Raw genomic sequence first — 23338 nt, 5'->3', positions numbered from 1 at the left:
TTACTGTTACTATCCCCATTCATTTACTGAACTAGTAAAAAACGAAAGTTAAGGACAAAGATTTGACAACTTAAAGGATGCCAACATGGGGACAAGAAGATGTTTCAAAATTAGTGTTAAAAAGTTCTTAGCAACACTTTGTTCTCCCAGTTAGAAACTTAATCACTCTGTTTATAACACGGATTCCTTCAGCAATAACTGACTGGCTGACTCATTAACTTTCTTTCCACTGATGATGTAGACCAGGGTTCAACAAACAGTGATCCCCAGACCAAATCCAGCCCTCCACCTGAGAATGTATAGCCAGCCATCTAAAAATGATTTTTACATTTTCAAATGGTGTGTGAGGTGGGGTATCTTTGACATGGAAGCATATGAAATTCAAGTTTCCAGGTGCATAAATGAAGTGTTTTGGAGCATGCACAGTTGTCTATGTGTTCTCTGTGGCTGCTCAATGGCAGGCTTGAGGAATTGTATCAGGGAACAACAAAGCCTAAAGTATTTACTCTCTAGCTCTTTACACAAAAAGCTTGCAAACCCTCCCATAGAATATACTTCAGGCCTGTTCCTATTCTAATTATGCCAGATTTTGAATTCCAAATCTAAAAATGTGTTTTTCTGTAGTTTAAGACAATTTTATTTCTTTACATCCTGTAACATAACTCTTCAGAATAAGGTGGACACCATTATCTGAGTAAGATCCACTTGGGATCAGCAGTATAAATTATGTAAAACTTAGAATTCTAAGAAAACTAAACATCCCCCTATTTACATGAGATCACCTGACATACTTTTCCTTTATCCTAAAGACAGACATCAGTTCAGTTCCAGTCAATGTTTCGCTAATTTTGAGGCAGCAAAATAGAAGTTTCTAGACTTTGGCCTATAATGTCATGAAAAAGAACTCACAGTGAATGTGAACCATCTTTTGAGCAAAGCCTCATTGTTTGCATTAGCTTGATTGCATTAGTATGATTCTTGTGGACCAAGAACAGACAGCCCTTCCTGTTGGGGCTGGTTTCCTCTGTATGAAACTTGTGCATTTGAAAGGGTTCATGCTTGCTTTAATGATTTGCTGTTGACTCTTAAAATTCTTAATGAATTTTAAATGAGACCCTGCATTTTCACTTTGTGTAAGACCCCACACATCCCTTATGTAGCCAGTTCTGCTTCCTATGCACAGTTATAAGCTCCTGCATTCCAGGGAAAAGCAAAGAAAGTTCTCACATAACAAAGTTTTCACCTATCCCCATAGTATGAAAGGATCCTGTAATCACTGTCTTGCTTGGTTTCACCTATAAGCTATGTGAATCGGAGGGAGATGCTTAACTCCTCTGAACCTCTTTGCTCTCAGCTATAAACTCGGCTGATAATATGCATTCTATTGTTGTTGTTGGGGGATGTTGCAAATGGGGGAACACAGGCAAAAGAGTTCACTTAGCAAACTGGACTCTTACAGAAATGCAAAGCACCCTTTCCTTAGGTGAGGATGGGTCAGAGAGATGCTAAAGGGAAGAAAAGGGTCCAGAAGGTTTTCCAGAGGGCTCAGAGTAGTCTGGCAACTTGCCTCCACCTGCACAGTGATTAGTTCGGATATCAGCAAGGGTCGATGCAGGATTAGAAGAGACAAACAGGCACACATAGAGAGAAAATGGAGACCAGGTGAGATATTACACCTGGATGGTGATGCAATGACCCAGAGCTAGCTCAGCACGTTTATTATATAATTTTTTTCACCAAAATGTTATTTGTTGAGCTGGGTGTGGTGATGTGCACCTGTAATCCCAGCGACTTGGGATTTTGAGTTCAAAGCCAGCCTCAGCAAAAGCAAGGTGCTACACAACTCAGTAAGATCCTCTCTCTAAATATAATACAAAATAGGGCTGGGGATGTGCTCAGTGGCCAAATGCCCCTGAGTTCAATCCCCAGTACCCACTCCCTAGAAAAAAATGTTATTTGTGGGAAAGTTTCTGCAAAGCAGGCAGGCTTGAAATTCACATGCTGATGAGACATTATAGTTCTCTTGCTATACTCAGATTCCTCTATCTCTGGGAGTCAGTGTCTGAGTTTCAAGGTTAAAACAGATAACTCTGAGCTTTTGCACAGAGTGACCACAGGTGGATGTCACCATAGCAACTGGGCAATGTTAATCTGTACTTTGGCACAGGGGGATCTCAGTGCAACAAACATCTTGATCCATGTCATCGCTCCCCACAGTAACTGTTATGCTGTGCCTTAAACTAATCTCACACCACAGCCTAAGCAATTTCCAAAATCACAAAGTCCTGTTTACATCACCATCCTGCTTAAAACCCTTCAGTGGATCCTCTTTGCCTTTAGGATGGACCAGAGTCTTGTAACCCAAACTATGGGCCCTAAAGTAATTCCCTTTATAAAAAGAATCTCAAATAAAGAATAACCTGAATAAATGGTATAAAAAGACACCCAAAAAGGTCTAGGTCATAGCTAGTCTAGCACATTGTTCCACTTGCCTTCAAGCCCCTTGAGAATGAGCACCTCAAGAGAGGCTCATTCTGGTCTTGGAACAATGGCCTAGAACAATGTCTAGCATAGAGTAAATATAAAGGAGAAATTAAAGCTAGATTTGGACACAGGCAGCTGGAGGTTTTATCTTCCTCTGCTACCTCTTAGGGCTGTGACCTTAGGCAAGACCTTGAGCATTGAATCTTCATTTCCTCTCCTAGCTTTGAGGATTAACTAAAACAATACATGGAGGTGTTTTGCATGAGATAAGAGGCGCATGCGCAGTAGGTGAATGTGTTAGCTTTCCATCACTGGGACAAAATCAACTAAGAGGAGGAAATATTTAATGAGCTCCTGGTTTCAGAAGTTGCAGTCCATGATGACTTGACTTGAATGATTCTGGGCCTATTAGCAGAACATTAGGGCAGGGAGGGTATTGGAGCAAAAATGCTCACCTCATAGTGACCTACTTCTCCAGCTAGGCCCCACCTAAAGTTTCCACCACCTCCCAATAGCACCACCAGCCAGGATCAAGCCTTTATCACATTAGCCTTTGGGGGATATTCCTGATCCAAACGATAACAGTGAATCAAAAAAGTTGTAGGATCTAGAGGTCAGTGTGTCGGTATCAGTGACTGCTAAAACAATATGCAATGAATAATTTCATCCATGAATAATAGATAAATGGATTATAATGCAGTTAAGATTATTATTGTTGCCAGGCACAGTAGTGCATTCCTGTAATTCCAGCGGTTCAGGAAGCTGAGGCAGGAGGATCACAGTTCAAAGTTAGCCTCAGCAACTTAACAAGTCTCTAAGCAACTTAGTAATGCCTGTCTCTAAATAAAATATAAAAAGGGCTGGGGATGTGGCTCAGTGGCTAAGCACCCCTGGGTTCAGTCCCCAGTACAAGAGAGAGAGAGAGAGAGAGAGAGAGAGAGAGAGAGAGAGAGAGAGAGAGAAGAAAGAAAAGAAAGAAAGAAAGAAAGAAAGAAAGAAAGAAAGAAAGAAAGAAAGAAAGAAAGAAAGAAAGAAAGAAAGAAAGAAAAGATTATTGTCAAATTTCTTAACAATTAGACTGGAAACTTTTTAAAAAGTAATTTGACTTCAGATTCCAATTTTGATTACTCTGCCACTTTTTGCACTTCTTTCATATGAGAATACTCTAAATCACTAACTTTAAAAAACAGAAAACAGGCTGACATTGTAGCTTGATGGTAGAATGCATCATACCCAAGGATTAAATCCCCAGTATCAAAGAAATAAATTCCCTTTTCATTTTACCTTTTCATACCCCAATTCCATTCCTTTGATTGTTTTACACTCTGAGGAGGTTATAGTTACTTTGTAGTTCATTTGTTTTGTCCAAAAGGACTATCCCTAAATAAAGTTTGGGATATTACTTTGTGTTTCTAAATGGGAGTCCTCTTCTAAGGTAAACCATTTCTTCCCAGAATCTCTCCTGTGGGTCCCATTTTACCATTTTGAGAACATGGGCCTATTAATTTCTTTCAAGCATTGACATCTCATGGAAGAAAATGCATGTACAATTATGCATACTTTATTTTTCCAAGGGTTCTTGCATCCCATGAAGTTTACCCTTGGGAATGAGTGCTGTCAAGTTAAGAACTCCTGCCCTTAGACATTAATTATTAGAAAAGCTCATATGTGTCCCTCCAACCCTTTCACCTTCCCAATGTAGTTGCGCTTCAAAGGGGAAACTTGGCACTACTGAAAGGACTCAAATTATACTAGTGGAATTGAGTTTCAGGGTCTAGTGACAAGTAAGCCTAGAAAGTCCAGGGCCAGAAAGAAGCCAATACTTAATATTTTATATTTATGGAATGGTGTGTTTATTTTATTGAAATTCTCTAACACCATTGTGGTTCAGTATCCATGTGCCCCCAGCCCCCACATCAATGATATAATAGCTGGAATCCTGACAAAACAAGTTTGTAAGTCAGAATCATAAACATAAAAATGGAGATGACCCAGAGGTTAACACTCTGCTGTTTTACAGGAAGAAAATTCATATTATATCAGTGAAGTGGAAGCCTATTTGACCGTCTCAAATCCAGGTTGGTACTTAGAGAATGGCTGTTCAAGCAGCCATGATACTCTGCTTCTGGTTAGCTCATTTTTCATATTGTTGAATCTGCTAATCTTTGATGCTGCTTTTTAAGAAACAAAATGAGGAAGTAGGGGACTCCGGCTGGAGTTCAGTGGCAGAGTGCTTGCCTAACACATGTGAGGTCCTGCTTTCAATCCTCAGCACCACATAAAAATAACTAAATAAAATAAAGGCATGCTGTCCATCTACAACTACAAAATAATAATAATAATAATAATGAAGTAGCCTGCAAGAGAACCTGGGGTAATTTGCTACCTGCATGCACTTCCTACTGACTGAGGCAGGAGGATCACAAGTTCAAAGCCAGCCTCAGCAACTTAGCGTGGCCCTAACCAACTCAGTGAGACACTCTCTAAATAAAATATAGAAAGGACTGGAGATGTGGCTCAGTGGTTAAGTGCCTCTGGGTTCAATCCCCAGTACCAAAAAAAAAAAAAAAAAAAAAAAAGCAAGAGGCAGGTTGGTGAGAGAGAAAAAGAGGTTTTTATTCAAAACCAGCTCTGAGGAAGAAAGATAGAGATCTTTCTGTCTCAAAGCTCATCTTCCAGGACTCAGGAGAATAGAAAACTTTTTTTTTTTTTGGCGGGGTGTGGGGGTGGAGGATGGGGGGGGCAGTGTCTGGGGATTGAACCCAAGACCACTTCACCACTGAGCTCCATTCCCAGACCCCACCACCAACTTTTGAGACAGGGTCTCACTAAGTCGCTTAGGGCCTCGCCAGGTTGAAGAGACTGGCCTCAAACTTGCCATCTCCTTCCTTAGGCTTCAAAATTGCTGGGATTAAAGGAGTGCCACTGCACTCAGTCACAGAAAACTATTAAAAGAGAAGGGGCACAGGAACAAAAAGCAGGAGACAAACATGTAGATTTAGCTGTGTAAATCAGAAATATGTCACAGTCTCAGATTACCTAGAGCAGTCAGGGCCAAGGGACAACCCCTCAGCCTCCATTCTCAGTATGAAAAAGTTTAGAAGTGAAAAATAACATGGAAGTTTTTACTTTCAAAGGGGCTGTTTCAGTAGAGCAAATTATTCTCTACACTTGGGATCACACACTCATTCTATGAAAATAAAGAGAAGGCCAAGCTCCATTTGTTATTAGCCATTAGGGATCCCTAATTATTCCAACTGATAATTCCTGCACTCATGGAACGTACATTCTGGAAAGGGAGGGGACCCCACACGAACACATTAAATTATAGGACACTATTTAGGGCTGGTACCTTCTATGAGTAGTGGAGAGAAATGGAAAGCTGATTCTGATCAGCCTTAGGGAACCCTCAGGGGAGGAAGGCAGCTCTGAAGAAGTGAGGTTTGAGCAGATATAGGACTATCTGGGCCTGAGCAAGCTCTTTTCTGATGGCAGGACAATAGATGCACAGGCTGTACCAAGCGAGCTTACTATAGCACATAAGGACCAGCAGGGCACCTCGGCACCCAAGACAGGGAACTCACAACCCACAAGGTCTGGGGGATGACCAGGCTGGAGTATGCAGCGCCTGTGTGGAAAGCAAACTGAGGACTTTGGATTTATTCTAAAGTGTGAAAGGATGCCGTGGGAGGATTTGGTGTAGGAAAATGATATATCCCATTTATGTTTATAAATTCACTTTGGTTGCTGTATGGAGAATTACCCATGGCGGGGGGGGGGGGGGGTCCTACAGAGTTCACTACTGGACCAGTCATGCTTCCAAAAAAGTCCAGTGAATCTCCCAAAGGCCCCGGATGTTTCCCCAGAAAGCCTACTCTTAGATAACACACCTGTATTGACCCCCTTTCTCTGTGCAGACACTGGACTTTGTGTCTGTTTTCTCCTTTTCAAAGTTCTACCTTTGGATTAGCTTAAACATTATTCTATTAATTAAGAAACTTACACTAAAGAAACTTGACAAAAAAATGAAAATGTGGGGTAATATTTATTTAAAATATTTACTATATTATGTTGATATTGTTCAGGAGGATTGGGTTATTGATTATTGGTTAAATGTAAGTAAAATATCATATTGAGAACATATTTTCATGTGCATTACTCAAACCTGTCTCATATACGCTGGGGAATAAATATGTGAGTGCTAACATAAATTAACTGATGTTATCACTAGGCGTGGATCAAATTTTTGCCAGTGATAAGGTAGTCATCTTAAGAGTCAAGGGAAGGGAAAGTCAGACCAGAAATTAATTTAGATGCTGATGAAGGGGAAATATGATCCCAGGTCCCAATGATCAAGACTTAGCATTGGCAACAGGAGCTATAGTGACAGTGGCTGTGATGGTGCTATTAGTAGCAGCAATCAGTTGTAGTTGTAGTATTAATGCAGTCGCACTCTTAGTGGAGATGGTAATAACAGACCATGGGTGTGGGGAGAGAGGGATCAGGATCACATGATACAGTAATATGCACAAGTTTCACAGTAGATTATTTCCCACCTCCAGAAGGAAAAGAGCAAGATGCAGTCATTTGAGAAAGAAAGACTCTGTTGATCCTCTCTTCTCTGTTAGGAGTTACTCCTGGTCATATGTAGGAAACATCTAGGGCATTTGCACATAAAATGCAGACCTTAATGCCAACTTATTAATTGATCACGTGGCTATTTCTCGCTATAATGGTCAAGAAGACAAGACAGTTGGGTCCTCTGGCCAACGAGTTTTTTCCCATTCAAGAAGCCTAACTATGGACAGGAAGAAGGGTGCTTGACAAGTGTGGAATTAGAGCCAATAAAATTCATTATGTGATTAAAATCCTTAACCTAATCTACCTTGAAGTATCACCTCCCTGAAGAGGGGTGCACCTGTCATAAGACAGGGCCCGTCCTTGAGCACTCTACCAAGTAGCTTGCTGGGGTGCCAAGGGCCAGCAGGGCACCAGTGTGTCCAAGAGAAGAAACATACAGCCAGTGAGGTCTGAGGGACATTCAGGCCAAGCACATAGGGCTTCTAGGCATGGCAGGCTGAGGATAGCATTCAGAAGGGAAGAAGAGACAGGCCCTGCCCTTCTCAGTTTCCATGGGTGGATGTGACATCCTCTCCTGCTGAATTCTTCCTCCTACTCTATTACGCACTCAGCCACTGATATGCGAATGCTCCACTTGCTGACTTTGCCTTTCTCTGCTCTGGGTCACTAAGGGCTCATGTGACTGTGTCAGAGAGCAGTCCTCTCTTATTATTAAAATTTCTGTGGGTGCCTCTTAAGCACTGACAACCATCTCCAGTGATTTAAAAGAACTGGAGGAAGCATTCCTCAAAGTTCTCACTTCAGAATCCTCAACATTTCTGTGAGACATTCCCCCCCTCTCCAGAACCTCCCCCAAAATAAGGGTATTTTTTTCATGAGGAAAAGGTAGCAGGACCCTCAGAGAGCCACATCTAAAAAAAGTCCTTTAATGTGGCACGTGGGTCACATTTTTCTCCCCGCCCAGCAACAACTGGGACTCAGTGGAGAAAGGCCAGAATTTTTTTATAGGTAAATTTCACTTTTTCTCTTCAGAGAAAGCTTACAAAGGCATGAAAAGTGCTGTGATGATGTTTGAGACGGTGGTTGGGCATTCCTTCAAGTGTGTGAGTGAACAGAGCATCCAGCTGTCCCCGCAGCTTCAGCTGAAAACAATGAACGTCCAACTTCAAGCCTTCGACTTCGAAGGAGATCACTTTGGAAATGGTAAGTTAAAGGTTCATCAAGCCACAAACATAGGCTTCACTTCCAAGTCATGTTCTGTCTGATGCTGTTTAAGGGGAAGGAATCACATGAGCTTCCTAGAATAGAAACATCCACAAAGTTCTAAGGACAGAGTTCCCCCTGGCCACTCTCTCCTCAGAACCAGATGCCTTAACTCATGCACACTCACAGCTCTCTCCCAGCAGGATGCATTTACATTGTCCAACCAAAACACATTCTCACTCATTTCAACACACACGCAATCCATCAGGAAGCACATGTGTGACCTCCCTTATACATGCTACTGAGCCCTGGGGAACTCTGGCATGTTTGGAGAACACTTTAAAGATCCTGAGAATTAGTGATTGATGCTTTCAGAATAGATTCTTTCCCACCTGCGGAAGGAAAGGAGCAAAATTTGAAAAAGAAAGAAACTCTGTTGGATCCCCTCTTCTCTGTATGGGTTGTTCTACCTAACAGTGTTTCCCCATAGTTAGTTTTAGTTTCCATCTAACTTCTGCTTTGGGTTTGAACCACCACAGGCAGAGCTTGCCTGATGCTGCCCAGGAAGGAAACCAGCCCTTGGATGAGGGCCAGGAGCAGAGTAGGGTGACTTTCCAGAAAAGCCTTTTTCTCCCCACCCAGAAAGCAGGGTCACAAGTTTTCTTACTTATGATCAGAGGCTCATGAGCTTCAATTTCTAAAATATCCCTCACAGGAGACATCAAAAATCTTATATAAGTTCTTCTCAATTATCCAATATAGGTTAAGCTAGAAGTTTAGCCATGTTTAGCCATATATTAAATTTCTATAGTAAGAATCTGATTTCACATTGGGTTTCATTATAAAATCAAAGATGTGTCTAGCAGAAAACACCTCCGATGTAGTGGGAAACACTTAGCAGACTAAGGCGTCAGGCGTTGCTCGCCTTGGAGCCCTGATTTCTGCAGGTTTTACAGTCAGGGTTAAATAGTAAAATTTAGAGCTCAGGTTAAATAGTAAAATTAGCAACAAACACTTTGTCAGCTGGTCTCAAAACTTCAAATGTAGGGAAAGTATTTTTTCTAAAGCACATGATGAAGGTCTGAAACCCTCCATGACTGATCATGTGAAATTAAAATGAGGCCCACACTTACTCATCTTCCCCATCAGAACCTCTGTGAGGCAGGAAGTGAGCAGGGCTGGGGAATCAAACCTTTCAGGAACACACACCTGGCTCCTATTATCAGTGCTAAAAAGCAGATGGAGAGAAGCTCTTTTTTTTCACTTTGTTTTCCTAAAACTCACTGTTCATTGGTGAATCCTCAAGCATGAGGCTCCGTTATCCTTCGCTCCTCTCTTCCACCCTCTCACCAAACGCTCACAAAGCCCTACTGATTCTACTGCCAGAATATTCTCGTTTACCCCACCATCACTGCTGGAGCTCAACTCCATTTTCCTGGCCTTTGCTATTCTTCAGATCTCCCTGCACATGCTCAAATGGGAAGATTTATGTCATTCCTTTAACAGTTTTTGGGGGGGTTATTTTTTCATTTGTTTTGTTTTTTGGTACCAGGGATTGAACCCAGGGGCGCTTCACACTGAGCCACATGCCCAGCCATTTGTTTTTTATTTTGAGACAGGGTCTTGATAAGTTGCTTAGCACCTCACTAAGTTGCTGAGGCTGGCTTTGAACTTGTGATCCTCCTACCTCAGCCTCCCAAGACGCTGGGATTACAGCCGTGCGCCACCACCTGAGTAGTATTTTTTAATCAGAGAATGAGAGATGGTGATCAAAAGGAGCAGGCTATTGTAAAATATGGTGCTAAAAAGACATGTGCAGGGGCTGGGGTTGTGGCTCAGTGGTAGAGTGCTTGTCTAGCATGTATGAGGCACTGGGTTCGATTCTCTCAGCACCACATATAAATAAATGAATAAAATAAAGGTCCATCAACATCTAAAAAAAATAATTTAAAAAAAAGACATATGAAAGGGCTACTGAGGTATAGAGGAAGATTCGATTGACACAGCATTGGTGGCAGACGGAGGGTGGAGTTAGGGAAATCTTGGCCAATGGTTAACATTTAAATGGAGAGGAATCCAACAAGTACAAAAGTTCAGCCTTGTCAAAGAAAAGATCACCCCAAACCTCAGACCCTGACCTCTGCATCATACCTCTTCTCCCTAGGACACGGGAGCCCACAAGAAGTTTACTTTTGCTCTCTTTTTACTGTTTTTACATATTTTTTGTTGTTGTTTTTAAATTTTCTGTCATCCAAGGAACACCAGGTTGTTCCAGCAGCCCCTTTAAGAAGAAAAGAGTTTGAATAGAAAACTTGGGTGCAGGAACTGGAGTTGGAGGACCCAGCTCCAGGGCTCATCTGGATTGAGAGTTAGAACAGGACTCCAGTCATAACCCTCTAGACCAAACCAGTATTGCCCAAGGTTGGATCTGCCTCCCAGCTGCATGGGAGTCCCCAGGCCCCACCTCAGCCCCACTAAATTCCATATTCCTGGGCATGGGGCCTGTAGATCTACCTTTGAATAAACTCCTTAAGCAACTACCAGCCCTACCCATTTCAGATCCACTGTATTGATCCTTTTCCTTCCTGTTTTCACCCATCTGTTGTCTGAGGCAGCAGGTGGAGGCCCAGAGCTTCATCTCTTTTTCAGTTTCCTTTTCTACGACACTGAGACAGACAGGGGCAATATCACTTCCCAGCTTTTGTGGCCAGCCTGTAACACCTGTTACTCTGACTTCAATTACAGCGGACGAATGCTTCAGTGACAGAAACAGGAGAGAGATCCCTGTGGCTGTGGGCCTGAGTATCGCAGGACTACTTGTCATATGGCTAACCGCATGCCTGGTGGCCAGAAAGAGGCCCAATAGAGGATATGAACGCATGTAAAGCCCCACCTTCTTCAAAATGTGCAGGGCGACGGCCTTGGGAATTCTGGCTTCATATTCAGCCAAAAGTGAAAGGGTCGACCTCTTTTTTTGGGGGGGGAGGGGGCTGGGGAGAGGGGGTTCTGGGGATTGAACTCAGGGGCACTTGACCACTGAGCCACATCCCCCCAGCCCTATTCTGTATTATATTTAGAGACAGGGTCTCACTGACTTGCTCAGCGCCTCACTTTTGCCGAGGCTGGCTTTGAACTCACAATACTCACAATACTCCTGCCTTAGCCTCCAGACCCCTTGGATTACAGGTGTGCACCACTGCGCCCCACCATGATTGATGGCTTTCTTTGCCTGTCCCACTTTCCCAAGCTGGTTAGGAAACCCAGTTTTCCACCAGAGGGCCAGCAAAGGGCTGTCCAAAGGGCAACCCCACCCCATTTCCTCCAGTCGGCTGAGGGAGGCTGTGCCAGCCGTGCCCGAAGGCCACCTTCCATATCTGAATAAGACAGGTCTGGTTTCAAGAATCAGGGGCAAAAGACAGGCATGAGCACTGTGCTTGGAAGAAGAAGAAAGCCAAATTCTGGAGAGAGGATGATAGGAAAGACATTTTAGAACTGCACTGATTTTTCTTATATATTTTTAAGAATATTCTCAATATTCAGGGTTTTTTTTTTAATACTACTTTAGGAAAACCATTCCTTTTCAATATAGATTATAAAGTGACTTTAAACTCCTGGATTTCATCCAAACTCTTACTTACTCAAATTATATATTGTCTTAATATACTATCATTTTTTAAAAGATATTCTATACCATTCCAATGTATTATCATTTTAAAAAATATAAACTGTCTAATATTTTACTTTTTAATGTAAAACACATATCAAAGATCGTGGCAAACAAAAGAGGTGTAATAAATATTCATTCTTCAGTTTCTTTAATTTCATTTGTTGTCAGCTTTCTTAACACTTTTTCTTTTCTGATTTGTCTTTCTTCGATGCTATTCTGTCCTTGATCTGGGCTATTTCTGGAGGAGAGCTAGGTCACGAAAAAGAGGTTGATCTACCTAGATCATGACCTTTGCCTCTTTGCAAACATTCACCAAAAAACAACTTATAAGCCAGTAAATTCCTGATTAGGAGTGATTGTTAACTGGAGGAAAACATTCTATTAATGGTTTTTTATTACACTGAGTGTTTAAATATGAGAGTTGGGATTTCAGTTCAGAAAAAAAAGAGAACATAATGGACTTCCAGATGTTCTTAACTGATTTTACTAACAGGAAGTTTCTTTCTTATATTTTCCATCTTCCAAGGGTGCCTGCCACTCCTCATTTCTAACAGGAAATTTATGAAATTCAGCAACAGCTCTGTAACTCCTGCTTATCTAGGAAATGCACTGGCTCTCTTTAGAGGTATTTTTGCTCTCTCCTCTTTCTTAGAAGTGAAGTGGTAGAGAGGGCACTCAGCTTCAAGACAGCCTGAAGAGCCTCTGAAGGCTGAAATCAGAGTGTCAGGAAATACCTGTTTCCTCCTTAAAAAGGAGATGTCGACAGAAATCTGGGACGTGAGGGCCTGGTGTTCCCCAAAGTGACTCAGGGTTAAGAGCAAGGGCTTGGCTTTGCAGAAACACACCCTCTTCCCTCTTCCTCCCTCAAATAGGTGCCTGCTACAGGCTCCCTTGTGCGCAAGGTGAAGAGCACTTGAAAGATTCTAGAGAGCAGAGGGCGAGGTGTTTATTCACTGTGCCACTAACCACCCTGCAGAATAACTAAAGTAAATTTAATCTTCTAGGATGTGGCAGTTTCTCCCACAGCAGATGAAAACAAAAAGCAGAATTTCACCTCAAGAGTAGCAGGAGAAGTCAGTTCATGCAAATTTAGATTTTCCCTTCTAGCATCTTCAGTGAGTTCTTTTGGGTGATGGTTGCCTAAACTCCTGTTATCTATCCCCCACTACCCATACAAATTATCCTTAAAATTAATTTGAATTGACAATGCAGTAACTGCAGAGAACAAAGGCTTCATATGAATCACCAATAAATAAGTGCTTGGATATATTATGCACTCACAGCTCTGCCCACCTTCTGTGGGCAGAGTGGAGAGTAGAGGGGCAACTGAGTAGGGCTCCTGACCCTGCCTTCCTCTCCCCCACCATAATTATATCTATCCTAAGAAGCCTACAATGCGAGAAGAAAAATTCTGTGAATGCTTGCTTCCATTCCATTCTTGGAGGAAACAAGAGTGGTTGCTTCATCTTCTTCCTTCTCTTACCTGGGAGAGTGACAGTAGCTCTTGGAAAGACTAGGAAGAGTGAACATGGGACGTATGGGAGTGAATTGGGGAGCCAGCCCCAAACCTGAGGCTATCTGTAAACTCTAGCTAATTCTCAGGCTACAAAAAAAAAAAAAAAAAGAAGAAGAAGATAGAATCCAAATATGTAGCTCAAAGGGAACTGACTGATCTCGTAGGCAGTGGGGGGAAAAAAAAAAAACATAATTTGCCTAAATGGCATCATAGGAAATTGAATTTCTGAGCTACCCTGCTCAAGTATGAGCAAGAACTGCATGACCACTATGCAAAAGTACTATAACGAAACAGTCATAAGAATGTTAGAAAATTACACTGACAAAAGGAAGGAGGGTACGTTAATTTGCCAGGAAGGCTATAACAAAGTACCATAGACAGGATGCCTGAAACAACAGAAATTTCTATTCTCACAGTGTTGGGGACTGGAAAGCCAAGAGCAAAGTGTCAACAGTGTTGGTTCTTCTGAAGCCTCTCCCCTTGGCTGCAAGTAGTCCAGGTCTTCACAAAGAAGACCTATATATCCTTTCTTCCTTCTGTACCTATATGCCCAATGTCATCTCCTTCTAAGGACACCATTCATATTGGATTGGATTTTACCCCAATGACCTCATTTTAACTTCATTTTTTTTAGAGACAGTATATCCTTATATAGTCATGCTCTGTGGTTCCAGGGTTAGGACTTCAGCCTACACATGGGAGGAGAAGACAGTTAGCCTGTGACAGAGAATAGAAATGGACATGTTTGATAAAAGACAAAGAAAACTCTAGGAACAGAAAGAAATCCCTGACAATTGCTTTTTACTGAGACTTACTTGAGAAGGTGATTCTATGTAAGCAGAGTTCAAAGATGAGGTGTTAAATGAAGAAGTAAGATAAAAGGACATTTCACTTCCAAGAAAACAAATTGAATATCAAAGCAGCATCACTCTATATTATATAGAAACAGCAAGAACAGAATAGGTAGTACTGAAATATCTGAAATATCATTTTCATGGCAAGAAAGACTGAGATAATCACAGTTAATGTAGATAAAACCTCATAAATAAAGCATCCTATGGAAGATACTAAATAGAGATGCTATTCAGACCATCCAATGTAATGATACTGGATACCTCTGAGAGAGCTCAAAAATAGAATGAAGATATATTTGAAGATTCAGAAGAATTTTTATTGAGATAAGTAATTGAAGCTGGGATTGAAAGAGCACAGTGTATCACAGAAAATAATTGATATAGAAAGTCTAGGACATATCTGAAGTAAGCTATAGAACTTGTAGGAGGATAGAGAATCACTTACAAGTTGGGGAGTTAGAGTTGGCCTCAGATTTCTTCACAGTATCATTGAAAACCAATAAACAATGAACTGGTGCCTACCAAGTTCTTAGGGAAAGAAAGTGTAATCCAAAATTAATATTTAGGTATAAACGCAATCAACAGATGTCATCAGTCTTGAATAAATCCAAGGATGCTGACAGCACCAATAAGCCATTCTAAAGATAATGTTTGACAGTGAAATTTAGCCACATAGGAGATGAGCCATAAGACAAACAAGGAAACAAGCAAGTAGGCTTCAGGAATAGGAAAATCACTGACAGACACACACACACACACACATACACATACACACACACACACACACAAATGCTGTTGAACATTTTATTCATACAAATATAAAAAGTACTAACCAATTATGGATCTGGGAATATAAATATACCTTGTGGTATATGATACCATATTTGTACATGTTACTCATTACAGTATTATTTGCAATAGAAAAAGTTGGCAAAAAAAAAAAGGAAGGGCTGGAGATATAGCTCAGTTGGTAGAATGCTTGCCTCCCATGCAAACACTGGATTCAATCCCTAGCACCACAAAAAGAAAAAAGAAAACAACAACAACAACAAAAAGAAAAAAAAACAAGGATCCATCAACTGGAAACAGATTTAAAAACTAGGATATCCCCAACAAAACACAAAATACCTATAAAAACTGAGGCTGCTAGATATGGATAAGGAAAAATTATCCAAAATATACTGTTTCTTAACATATATTTTTTTAGTTGCTGATGGGCCTTTATTTATTTATTTATATGTAGTGCTGAGGATCAAACTCAATGCCTCACACGTGCTAGGCAAGTGCTCTAGCCCTGAGCCACAATTCCAGCCCCAAAAATATATTGCTAAATCAAAAAGTATGGTTCATAATACTGAGAAAAAAAGAGAAATAAAAGGATTTTTTTCATTTTTGTTTCTATATGCACAAATAAACATTGGAACTACATATAAGAAAATTTTTAAAAAGTAGTTATCTAATGGGGATGGGGGAAGAGGTTAAAGAGGAACTTCTCAATGCACAACATCTTGTTTTATTTTAACGTTTTAAAAAATCTGAATATATTCTATCTTCACAACACATTTTGTGTGTGTGTGCGTGTGTGTGTGGTGCTGGCGTTGTGCACGTGAGGCAAACACTCTACCATATATATCTGAGCTATATCCCCAGCCCCAACACATTTTTTAAAAAATATTTTTTAGTTGTAAATGGATCTTTTGTTTTATTTATTTATTTATTTATATGCAGTGCTGAGGATTGAACCCAGGGCCTCACACATGCCAGGCAAGTGCTCTACCACTGAGCCACAAATCCAGCCCCCACAACACATTTTTTGAAGACTATAGGAATCATAGTTACCGAATAGAACTGAAATGTTATGAGCCTGAACAGTGATTTTTAAAAATACAATAATATAATTATTCAAAATTTGGAGTTGGACAAAAGAGATGGAAGAGAATCTATTAATATTGATCTTTAAAGATGGTATCAACAGATAATGTTTAAATTTGGAAACAGGATTTAGAAAACCCATGATTCTGATTTATTTCATAATGTCAATGCATTTCATAATCATTTAATGTGTATTTCATAATCTCATTTTTGAACTTTAAAGTATCCTTTATAAAACAGTACTTCCTGTGACAAATAAACGTTGTCATTCAATAATTCCTCCCATTTCATCTTAGTGTTTTTTCTTCTATTAAATTCAAGTAAAATCAAAATCAAAAGCTTTAGTAAAATAGCACTTGCATGATCCTATTTTGGTAAAAGTACTTTACTCATTTTTCTGCCCATCAGTTCTTATAGTTTTAAAGAAAGATGCCTGAAGCAGTGCTTGTTCAAGTTAACAATTATTTCTGGGTGGGTAGTTTTGAGATAATAGGTTTTTACTTTTTTACTTGTACTTTTCGAAATTGTTTTAATCATTTATAGTGAGTATAGATTATTTAAAATAGAATGATTTTTATTTAAGCACATGCATGAGAACACACACACATGCACATAGGAAGCAAATGTCTACCAAGATTTACAGTGATTCATTCAAACCAAATGTAGTGATTAGATAGCTACTTTTCTTTGAAAATTTTTCTACATTTTAAATATATTTAAAAGTGTTAAACTAAATAAAACAATATAGAAAGTAAAATTTGCCCTCCACTTTCACTCCAGTCCTTTTTTCAGGTTTTTGTATATCTTTTCACATCAGATACACTGTACATTTGTTTGGGTTCTTGATATCCTTTGAAGGTCTTTAGGGAACTTCTAGTTGCCACACTGAAAATTTTCACATTATATTTTGGGGTGAAGGTGCAAGGCCTTGTGCATGCTAGGCACACATACTACTACATTCTTTTTAGTGGCTACATTATATTCCATTGTATGAATATCAGTTTAAATTTCTGATAGATTCTCTTAGAGTGGTTGTATGAACGTATCTCTTGTTTGTCCAGTACTGGGTATCAAACCCAGGGCTTTTCACAGCCTGGACTCATTTACTCATTTACCACCGCAGCCCCTGAACATATCTTTACTATGAAGTCCTAGAGATCAACAAGTATGTTTTTTATTTTTTCCACTCATTTTAATTTCTTATCAAAATTCTTTTTCTCATTTATCTATAAGTAACTAAAGTCTCATTTACTACAAAAGGGGTTATGAAAAGCAGCATTTCTCTGCTGAACCCTCGAGAGATAAAGTGCTTTTAACTACTTTTAACAGCTTCCTCTGATATTTATCTCCATAATTCTAAAAAAGTTTAAAAAATTGTATAATGATATTTCTTTTTTAATATTGCTTTAGTTTAGATGGACATAATGCCTTTTATTTTTCTGTGATGCTATGGATCGAACCAGTGCCTCACAAGTGCTAGGCAAGCACTCTATCACCGAGCTGCAACCCCAGTCCTCACGATATTTCTTAATTGGTCAGTTTCCTGCTATAGCAGGTAAAGGATTTATGGTTATACCACTATTTCTGCTTAATTACTAAAGCACATGTTATTATAATTACATAAATATTGCCCATTGCCAATCAAATAGAGTACCACAAATACAGTTTCTTTCTTATATTAATTTTCTTTATTCTGAAATCTCCCTGACTTCTCTTGATCTTTTTTCTTGGACTTCAGGTACATAGGAGTGGGTGAATGGTGATCATTGGTTCAGGACACAATTTGTATATGTGTGTGTGTGTATGTGTGTGTGTATACACACCCACATATATCATATATTAGATATGTGTATGTAAGATAAATAAGATATATCTATATATAAATGCATCTTATCTATGAGTAAGATATATAGTTCTCCATTTATTTGCTTTTTTCTCCCAAACTCTTTATCACTGAGTATTCTATCAAGTTCTCCTTAATCCCCAGGCCCTTCCATTCTTCTTCAGCCAAGATTGATTAATCTCTGACCTGATAATATTTTAAATGAATTGAATAGGTACTCTCTGATGGAATAAAGAAAAAACAGTATTGACAAGTTTATAAACTTTTGTTTTCAAACTCTTTTGGTTTTGCTTTTAACTTGTCCTTTAAAAAAAATTAGTTGAAGTGATACAAGAAAACCTTGGAAGTGACAAAAAATGTTTTAAAAGTGGATAAACATTCCATGTTTTCAAGAGATCATCTAGAATCCTGTGACACAAATTTTCTTTTCCATTGGCACATCCCATTTTACAGGGAGCACACGTGGGATTACTTCTTGGCCAGTTCAGGAAATAGAGCTAACAATGATTGAATATTAATAGCTGAGGGGGGGGAAAAAGGTTATTTTACTTAATCAACCAATAATTTCATATATTATCTGCTCACTTTATAAATGAGAGAATTATAAGGGTAAATTACCTAAGATCACACAGTTAATTAATGATGTAATTAAAAGCCAAGACCAGAGGCTAGGGATGTAGCTCAGTGGTAGAGCATGTGCTTGTCATGCTTAAGGTGCTGGGTGCAAACTGAGCGTTCGCATACTCACACACGAAAATTATATTTGACTCCAATGCTCATGTCCTTTCCACTCTCCTTTCTGGTCTGTTGTCAACAAACCTTACTACTATATTGTATTTGTTTTCTCTCTTAGTGGATGAGTGTTCGTCTGACTACACAATTGTGCTTCCAGTGATTGGGGCCATCGTGATTGGCCTCTGCCTTGTGGGTATAGGTGTCTATACAATCCGCCTAAGGCGTCAGTCATCTGGATACCAGAGAATCTAATTGGTGCCCAAGGGAAATGGAATTTAGAGAATCGTTCATCGTTTTCAGTATGTTGGGGGCTTAAGGTGTGGGTTCTTCCAATGATGTAAACCACCATCTTCCTCTAAAACCAAATTGTGATTTAAGTTCAAGCAGCACATTTTCTAAATATTTCCAAATTTTTCACAATTTCTAAATATTGTTCATCTTATGACTTAGTGTTTAAGAGTATTTTCTAGCTTTCTTCAGAATATTGTAACCAAAAACAATTGAGATACGTTGAATCAACATAATGCATGTAAAGAGGGTGTGTGCCTCCATATTATAAAGTGTCCATTGTAATTAATGCTACCTGTGTTTGCATTGAGAATTTTATTTTCCCCTAGATCTTTTCCAGGTTAAAAAAAAATGCCTTTGCTTTGTCTATCAAATGGATTTTCAGTGCTTACCATCTGTGTTTATTTGATGTACATATGCCTTATGAGATTTACCTCCTTTTTAAGTTTAAATTTTCAAAAAGATCATCAGAACGTATCTCAGGTTGTCTAGGTTTTTGATGTGAGACCAACATTAAAATCTCGATGATTGCTGTTCCAGATTTACTAAATACTACAGACAACAGAATTAAATAAGCAAGTAGCAATAACCATGGCCCCATGAAACACATGTGTCAGACACTAGGCTAAGGCATTTACACACATCTAATTTAATCCTCACAATTTACAGATTAAGAAACTCAGATTTAAGGGCTACAGATCACTTAAATACCGTGCGCTTAACAAGTGGCAGAGCCAAAATTGGAATTCATGTTGGTCCAATATGAAGGTCTTTGATATTTTCATGGTACCAAGTGGCCTACAAGAATAATGAGACTAAGTGCTTCTCACACCTCCCACCCACATCTGCTCCATTTCTTCTGAGGAAATGGATGAACCCAGAATCATGAGACATTAGGGTACATGAATTGCAGATAATGAAATAGTCCACTTTTAATAAAATTTCCCAGCCTCCTGAAAGAGACTGAGGAGCTCTGTAAAACATGCGCCAGTTTCCCACTTTTATTGTTTAGCTGTGTCTGTAAAGATGAAGGAAAGCAAAACACTTCTCCAAGTTCCTTTTATTCAAAAACCAAGACTGCAGACCAAGGAACGATTTTTCTTTTTTGAAGGTAGATATCGCCCTCTTGTGGTAACATTCTGCTTCTGCATGTTGTAGTCATTTTATTCTGCAGTTCACTTTATTCTGCAGAGCAGCCAAAAGTAGTATTCCTGCTGGGTTTTGCTGCTAAGGAAAGGAACAAAATCAGAATATTAGCAACAAAGACCACATGACCCTACCCTCATGAGCAGAGTGGCATTCAATTCAACCTAGAGAACATACTGACATTCCTGACTTGTTCCCTTGTGAATCCACAGGATCAGTAAGATCCTAACTTTTGTCTTAATGGAATATTAAGTGTATTTAAAGATTTTGTAATAAAATTTTATTTTGAAGATTTATTCATGTCATTTATTTCTTGTAATTAGTTTTTGTGCTATTTAAATTTTTCTTTCTTCTTATTTTTTAATGGGAATAAAATGCAGGGGCACTTTACCACTGAAGTACATCCTCAGTCCTTTTAATATTTTATGTTGAGACAGAGTCTCACTAAGTTGCTGAGAATCTCACTAAGTTACTAAGACTAGTCTTGAATGTGTGATTCTCCTGCCTCAGCCTCCTGAGTCGCTAGAAATATAGGCATGTGCCACAGTCTGGCTGGGCACAATTCAGGAGCCACTTGTCAAAAGAAACGAACTTTATTTTTAGAACCACACACACCAAACAAAACAGCTACTCAGGAAAAAACCTTCAGAGCCCAACTGCCACCACTGGCTTCACACCAGCCTCTCCACCTCCCCCACTCCTCCTGCTCTCGAGGCCGATTGGCTAAGTCGTGTGGGTGGAGCAAAAAAAGTCCCCCAATGAGCAGCTCCGTGGTCTGAAAGGGCAGGGAAACAGCCCAATGAGCATCAGCGCAGAGGAGCCAATCAGTTGGCAGCTAGAAGTTGCTGGGGCCGCTGTGAGCCAATCATCAGCTGGCAGCTGGAAGTTTGCTGGCAGCTGGAAGTTTGCTGGGGCCCCTTCGGCCGTGGCTCTCAACATCTCCCCCTCTCTGTTTAAACAACAAGCATGTGGCTTAGGGACCGTGCCTGCCTTAGGTTGTCCAATACTACATATGGTCCTTACCCGTTATCGGATGAGCTGACCTCAAGGTGTCAGCCTCCTGTCTTAGGTTGGTACCATTGCAATTGGATCTTACCCATCTCTGACTACCGGTCCAGTATACAGCCACACCTGTGGATAGGTCTTTGTACGGGGGGGGGGGGGGCGGGGGGGGTTGAGGTTCTTTGCCTCACCTCTGTTGGCCCCCAAATTTTAGCTGAATGACCATGACAAGCAGAAGGGAGGAAGATACACCAAGCCAATTGACGGCTCCTTTTGGAAAAATTGCACCGATGACATCATCAGCAAAAATACCCCAACGTTACCACAAGTCGCTGCACCAACAGATAGTTCACAATGCATACAGGTGAGTTCACAATGCATACAAGTGATACATAGTCCAGGCAAGTTCTGCAAGCAGTTCAGTGATGGCTATTGCAGAAGCTGTAGATTGGTTTTATCTTTGTCTTCACCAGCACTGAGATGAAGATAGGAATTCTGGCAATAATGGTTAAAGAAAAATTTGTGTACCATTCCAGAAGGCACTAAAAGAAAACAATTTTTTTAACAATTTACATTGTCTTGAACAGAATTATTAAATATAATGAAAAGGAAAGGTGAAAGTAAATAAACAGATCTGTTAAGCTCCTTTTTTGTTCACATATTAAAACAATCCTCAACAGTTGTTTACCCAATTTAAATTAAACCATTTAAATCATGTGAATAAAAAAAAATTTGGATCCATTTTTTCATGAGTGCTCATCATATATGGTATATGGACATACGTACATTCAAACATATAACACAAAACACAAGTGTGCACACATAATACATACAACACATAACATAATAGTAAAGGCCTTATAACGTTTTACAGGTGAAATCTCCATTGCAATGTTTAAAAACTCTATAGTCAAAAAATAGAACTGATCAGCAAAACATTAACCTAGGTCTGTATGAGCTCAAAAAACAAAATAGAACTTCATGATGTGGGAAAGGGCAATAATAAAATAGATACTGAAAAAAGCATCCTGGTTCTGTCGCAGATGTAAGGGTAGCCAAACTGGAGTTTTGGATATCAGTTGTTATGGATTTGAGCCAAATCATCTTCTTTTTGGTCTGTAGAAATCGCTTTAGTTAATCTTTCTGGAATCCAAATCGGCTGCTGTTCTCCCTGTGGAAACACATAAACAGACCCCCGACTCCAGACAATTACTGGGTCAGGACCTTTCCATTGTCCTGTTAGAATATCCTTCCAAAGTACCTTGGGCTTATGTACATTTTTTGGACATATATGCCTTTCCGCAGCACTAAGCCCTGATGAATCCAAATTTTAAAAGTTTAGAGTAAAAAGCGTTATTTTAAGTTTATCTTTGGGGAATATATACCCCTTCCCAATTCCTTCTTTTTGCTTTAATAAGTACATTTTAATAGTTTGATGAGCTCTTTCAACTATGCCTTGTCCCTGGTGGATTGTATGGGATTCCTGTTATATGAATAATGCCAAATGTTGAGCAAAATTGTTTAAAAGAAGTATAACCAGGGGCATTATCTGTTTTTAACTGTTTTGGAATGCCCACAGTGGCAAAATTTTGTAAGCAATGAGCTATAATATCTTTAGTTTTTTTCTCCGGCATGAAGGGAGCCCATCAAAAATCCAGAAGAAGTATCAACTGTAACATGCAAATATTTTAATTTTCCAAATTCTAGCAAGTGTGTGACGTCCATCTGCCAAATATGGTTAGGTTTCAATCCTCTAGGATTGACTCCAAGATTAACTTGTGGTAAAAAGGTCACACAATTTTGATATTGTTTTATTATTTGTCTAGCTTGTTCCTTAGTTATTTTAAAACGCTTTTGTAAAGTATTAGCATTGACATGGAACTTTTTATGAAAATTCGTAGCTTCTTCTAATGTAGAGAAAATATGTATGTCATGTGTAGTTTTAGCTGCTAAATCATTGCCCAACTAAGGGCTCCAGGCAATCCTGTATGTGCCCTGATATGTCCTATAAAGAACGGATCTTTTCTGTCCCAGATTAGACTTTGTATAGTGGAAAGCACTGTATCTGGCTAAAATTTTTCTTATCATCTTTCTTTATATGGGTGTTGTTGCTTGAATCAATAAAGTAAATCATCTTTATATAAATA

General features: G+C 39.5%; 1 protein-coding gene across 2 annotated transcripts in view; it reads left to right on the top strand.

The window, feature by feature from the left end:
• Lamp3 (lysosomal associated membrane protein 3) overlaps positions 1-20479 on the top strand; it is a 37208-nt gene extending 16729 nt beyond the window's left edge. The window contains exons 4-6 of one of the 2 annotated variants that reach the window (XM_078043731.1): positions 4505-4562; positions 8098-8268; positions 18874-20479. In XM_078043731.1, coding sequence (XP_077899857.1) covers positions 4505-4562; positions 8098-8268; positions 18874-19007 — 363 coding nt within the window. In that variant the 3' untranslated portion in view covers positions 19008-20479. Of the gene's footprint in view, positions 1-4504; positions 4563-8097; positions 8269-11013; positions 11229-18873 lie in introns of those variants that run through there. The other variant, XM_078043730.1, reaches the window with a different exon arrangement.
• The last annotated feature ends 2859 nt before the right edge of the window (positions 20480-23338 follow it).

This window comes from Ictidomys tridecemlineatus, chromosome 3 (assembly GCF_052094955.1).
Source record: "Ictidomys tridecemlineatus isolate mIctTri1 chromosome 3, mIctTri1.hap1, whole genome shotgun sequence".
Lineage (NCBI taxonomy): Eukaryota > Metazoa > Chordata > Mammalia > Rodentia > Sciuridae > Ictidomys > Ictidomys tridecemlineatus.
This window is presented reverse-complemented; position numbering and strand designations above follow the sequence as displayed.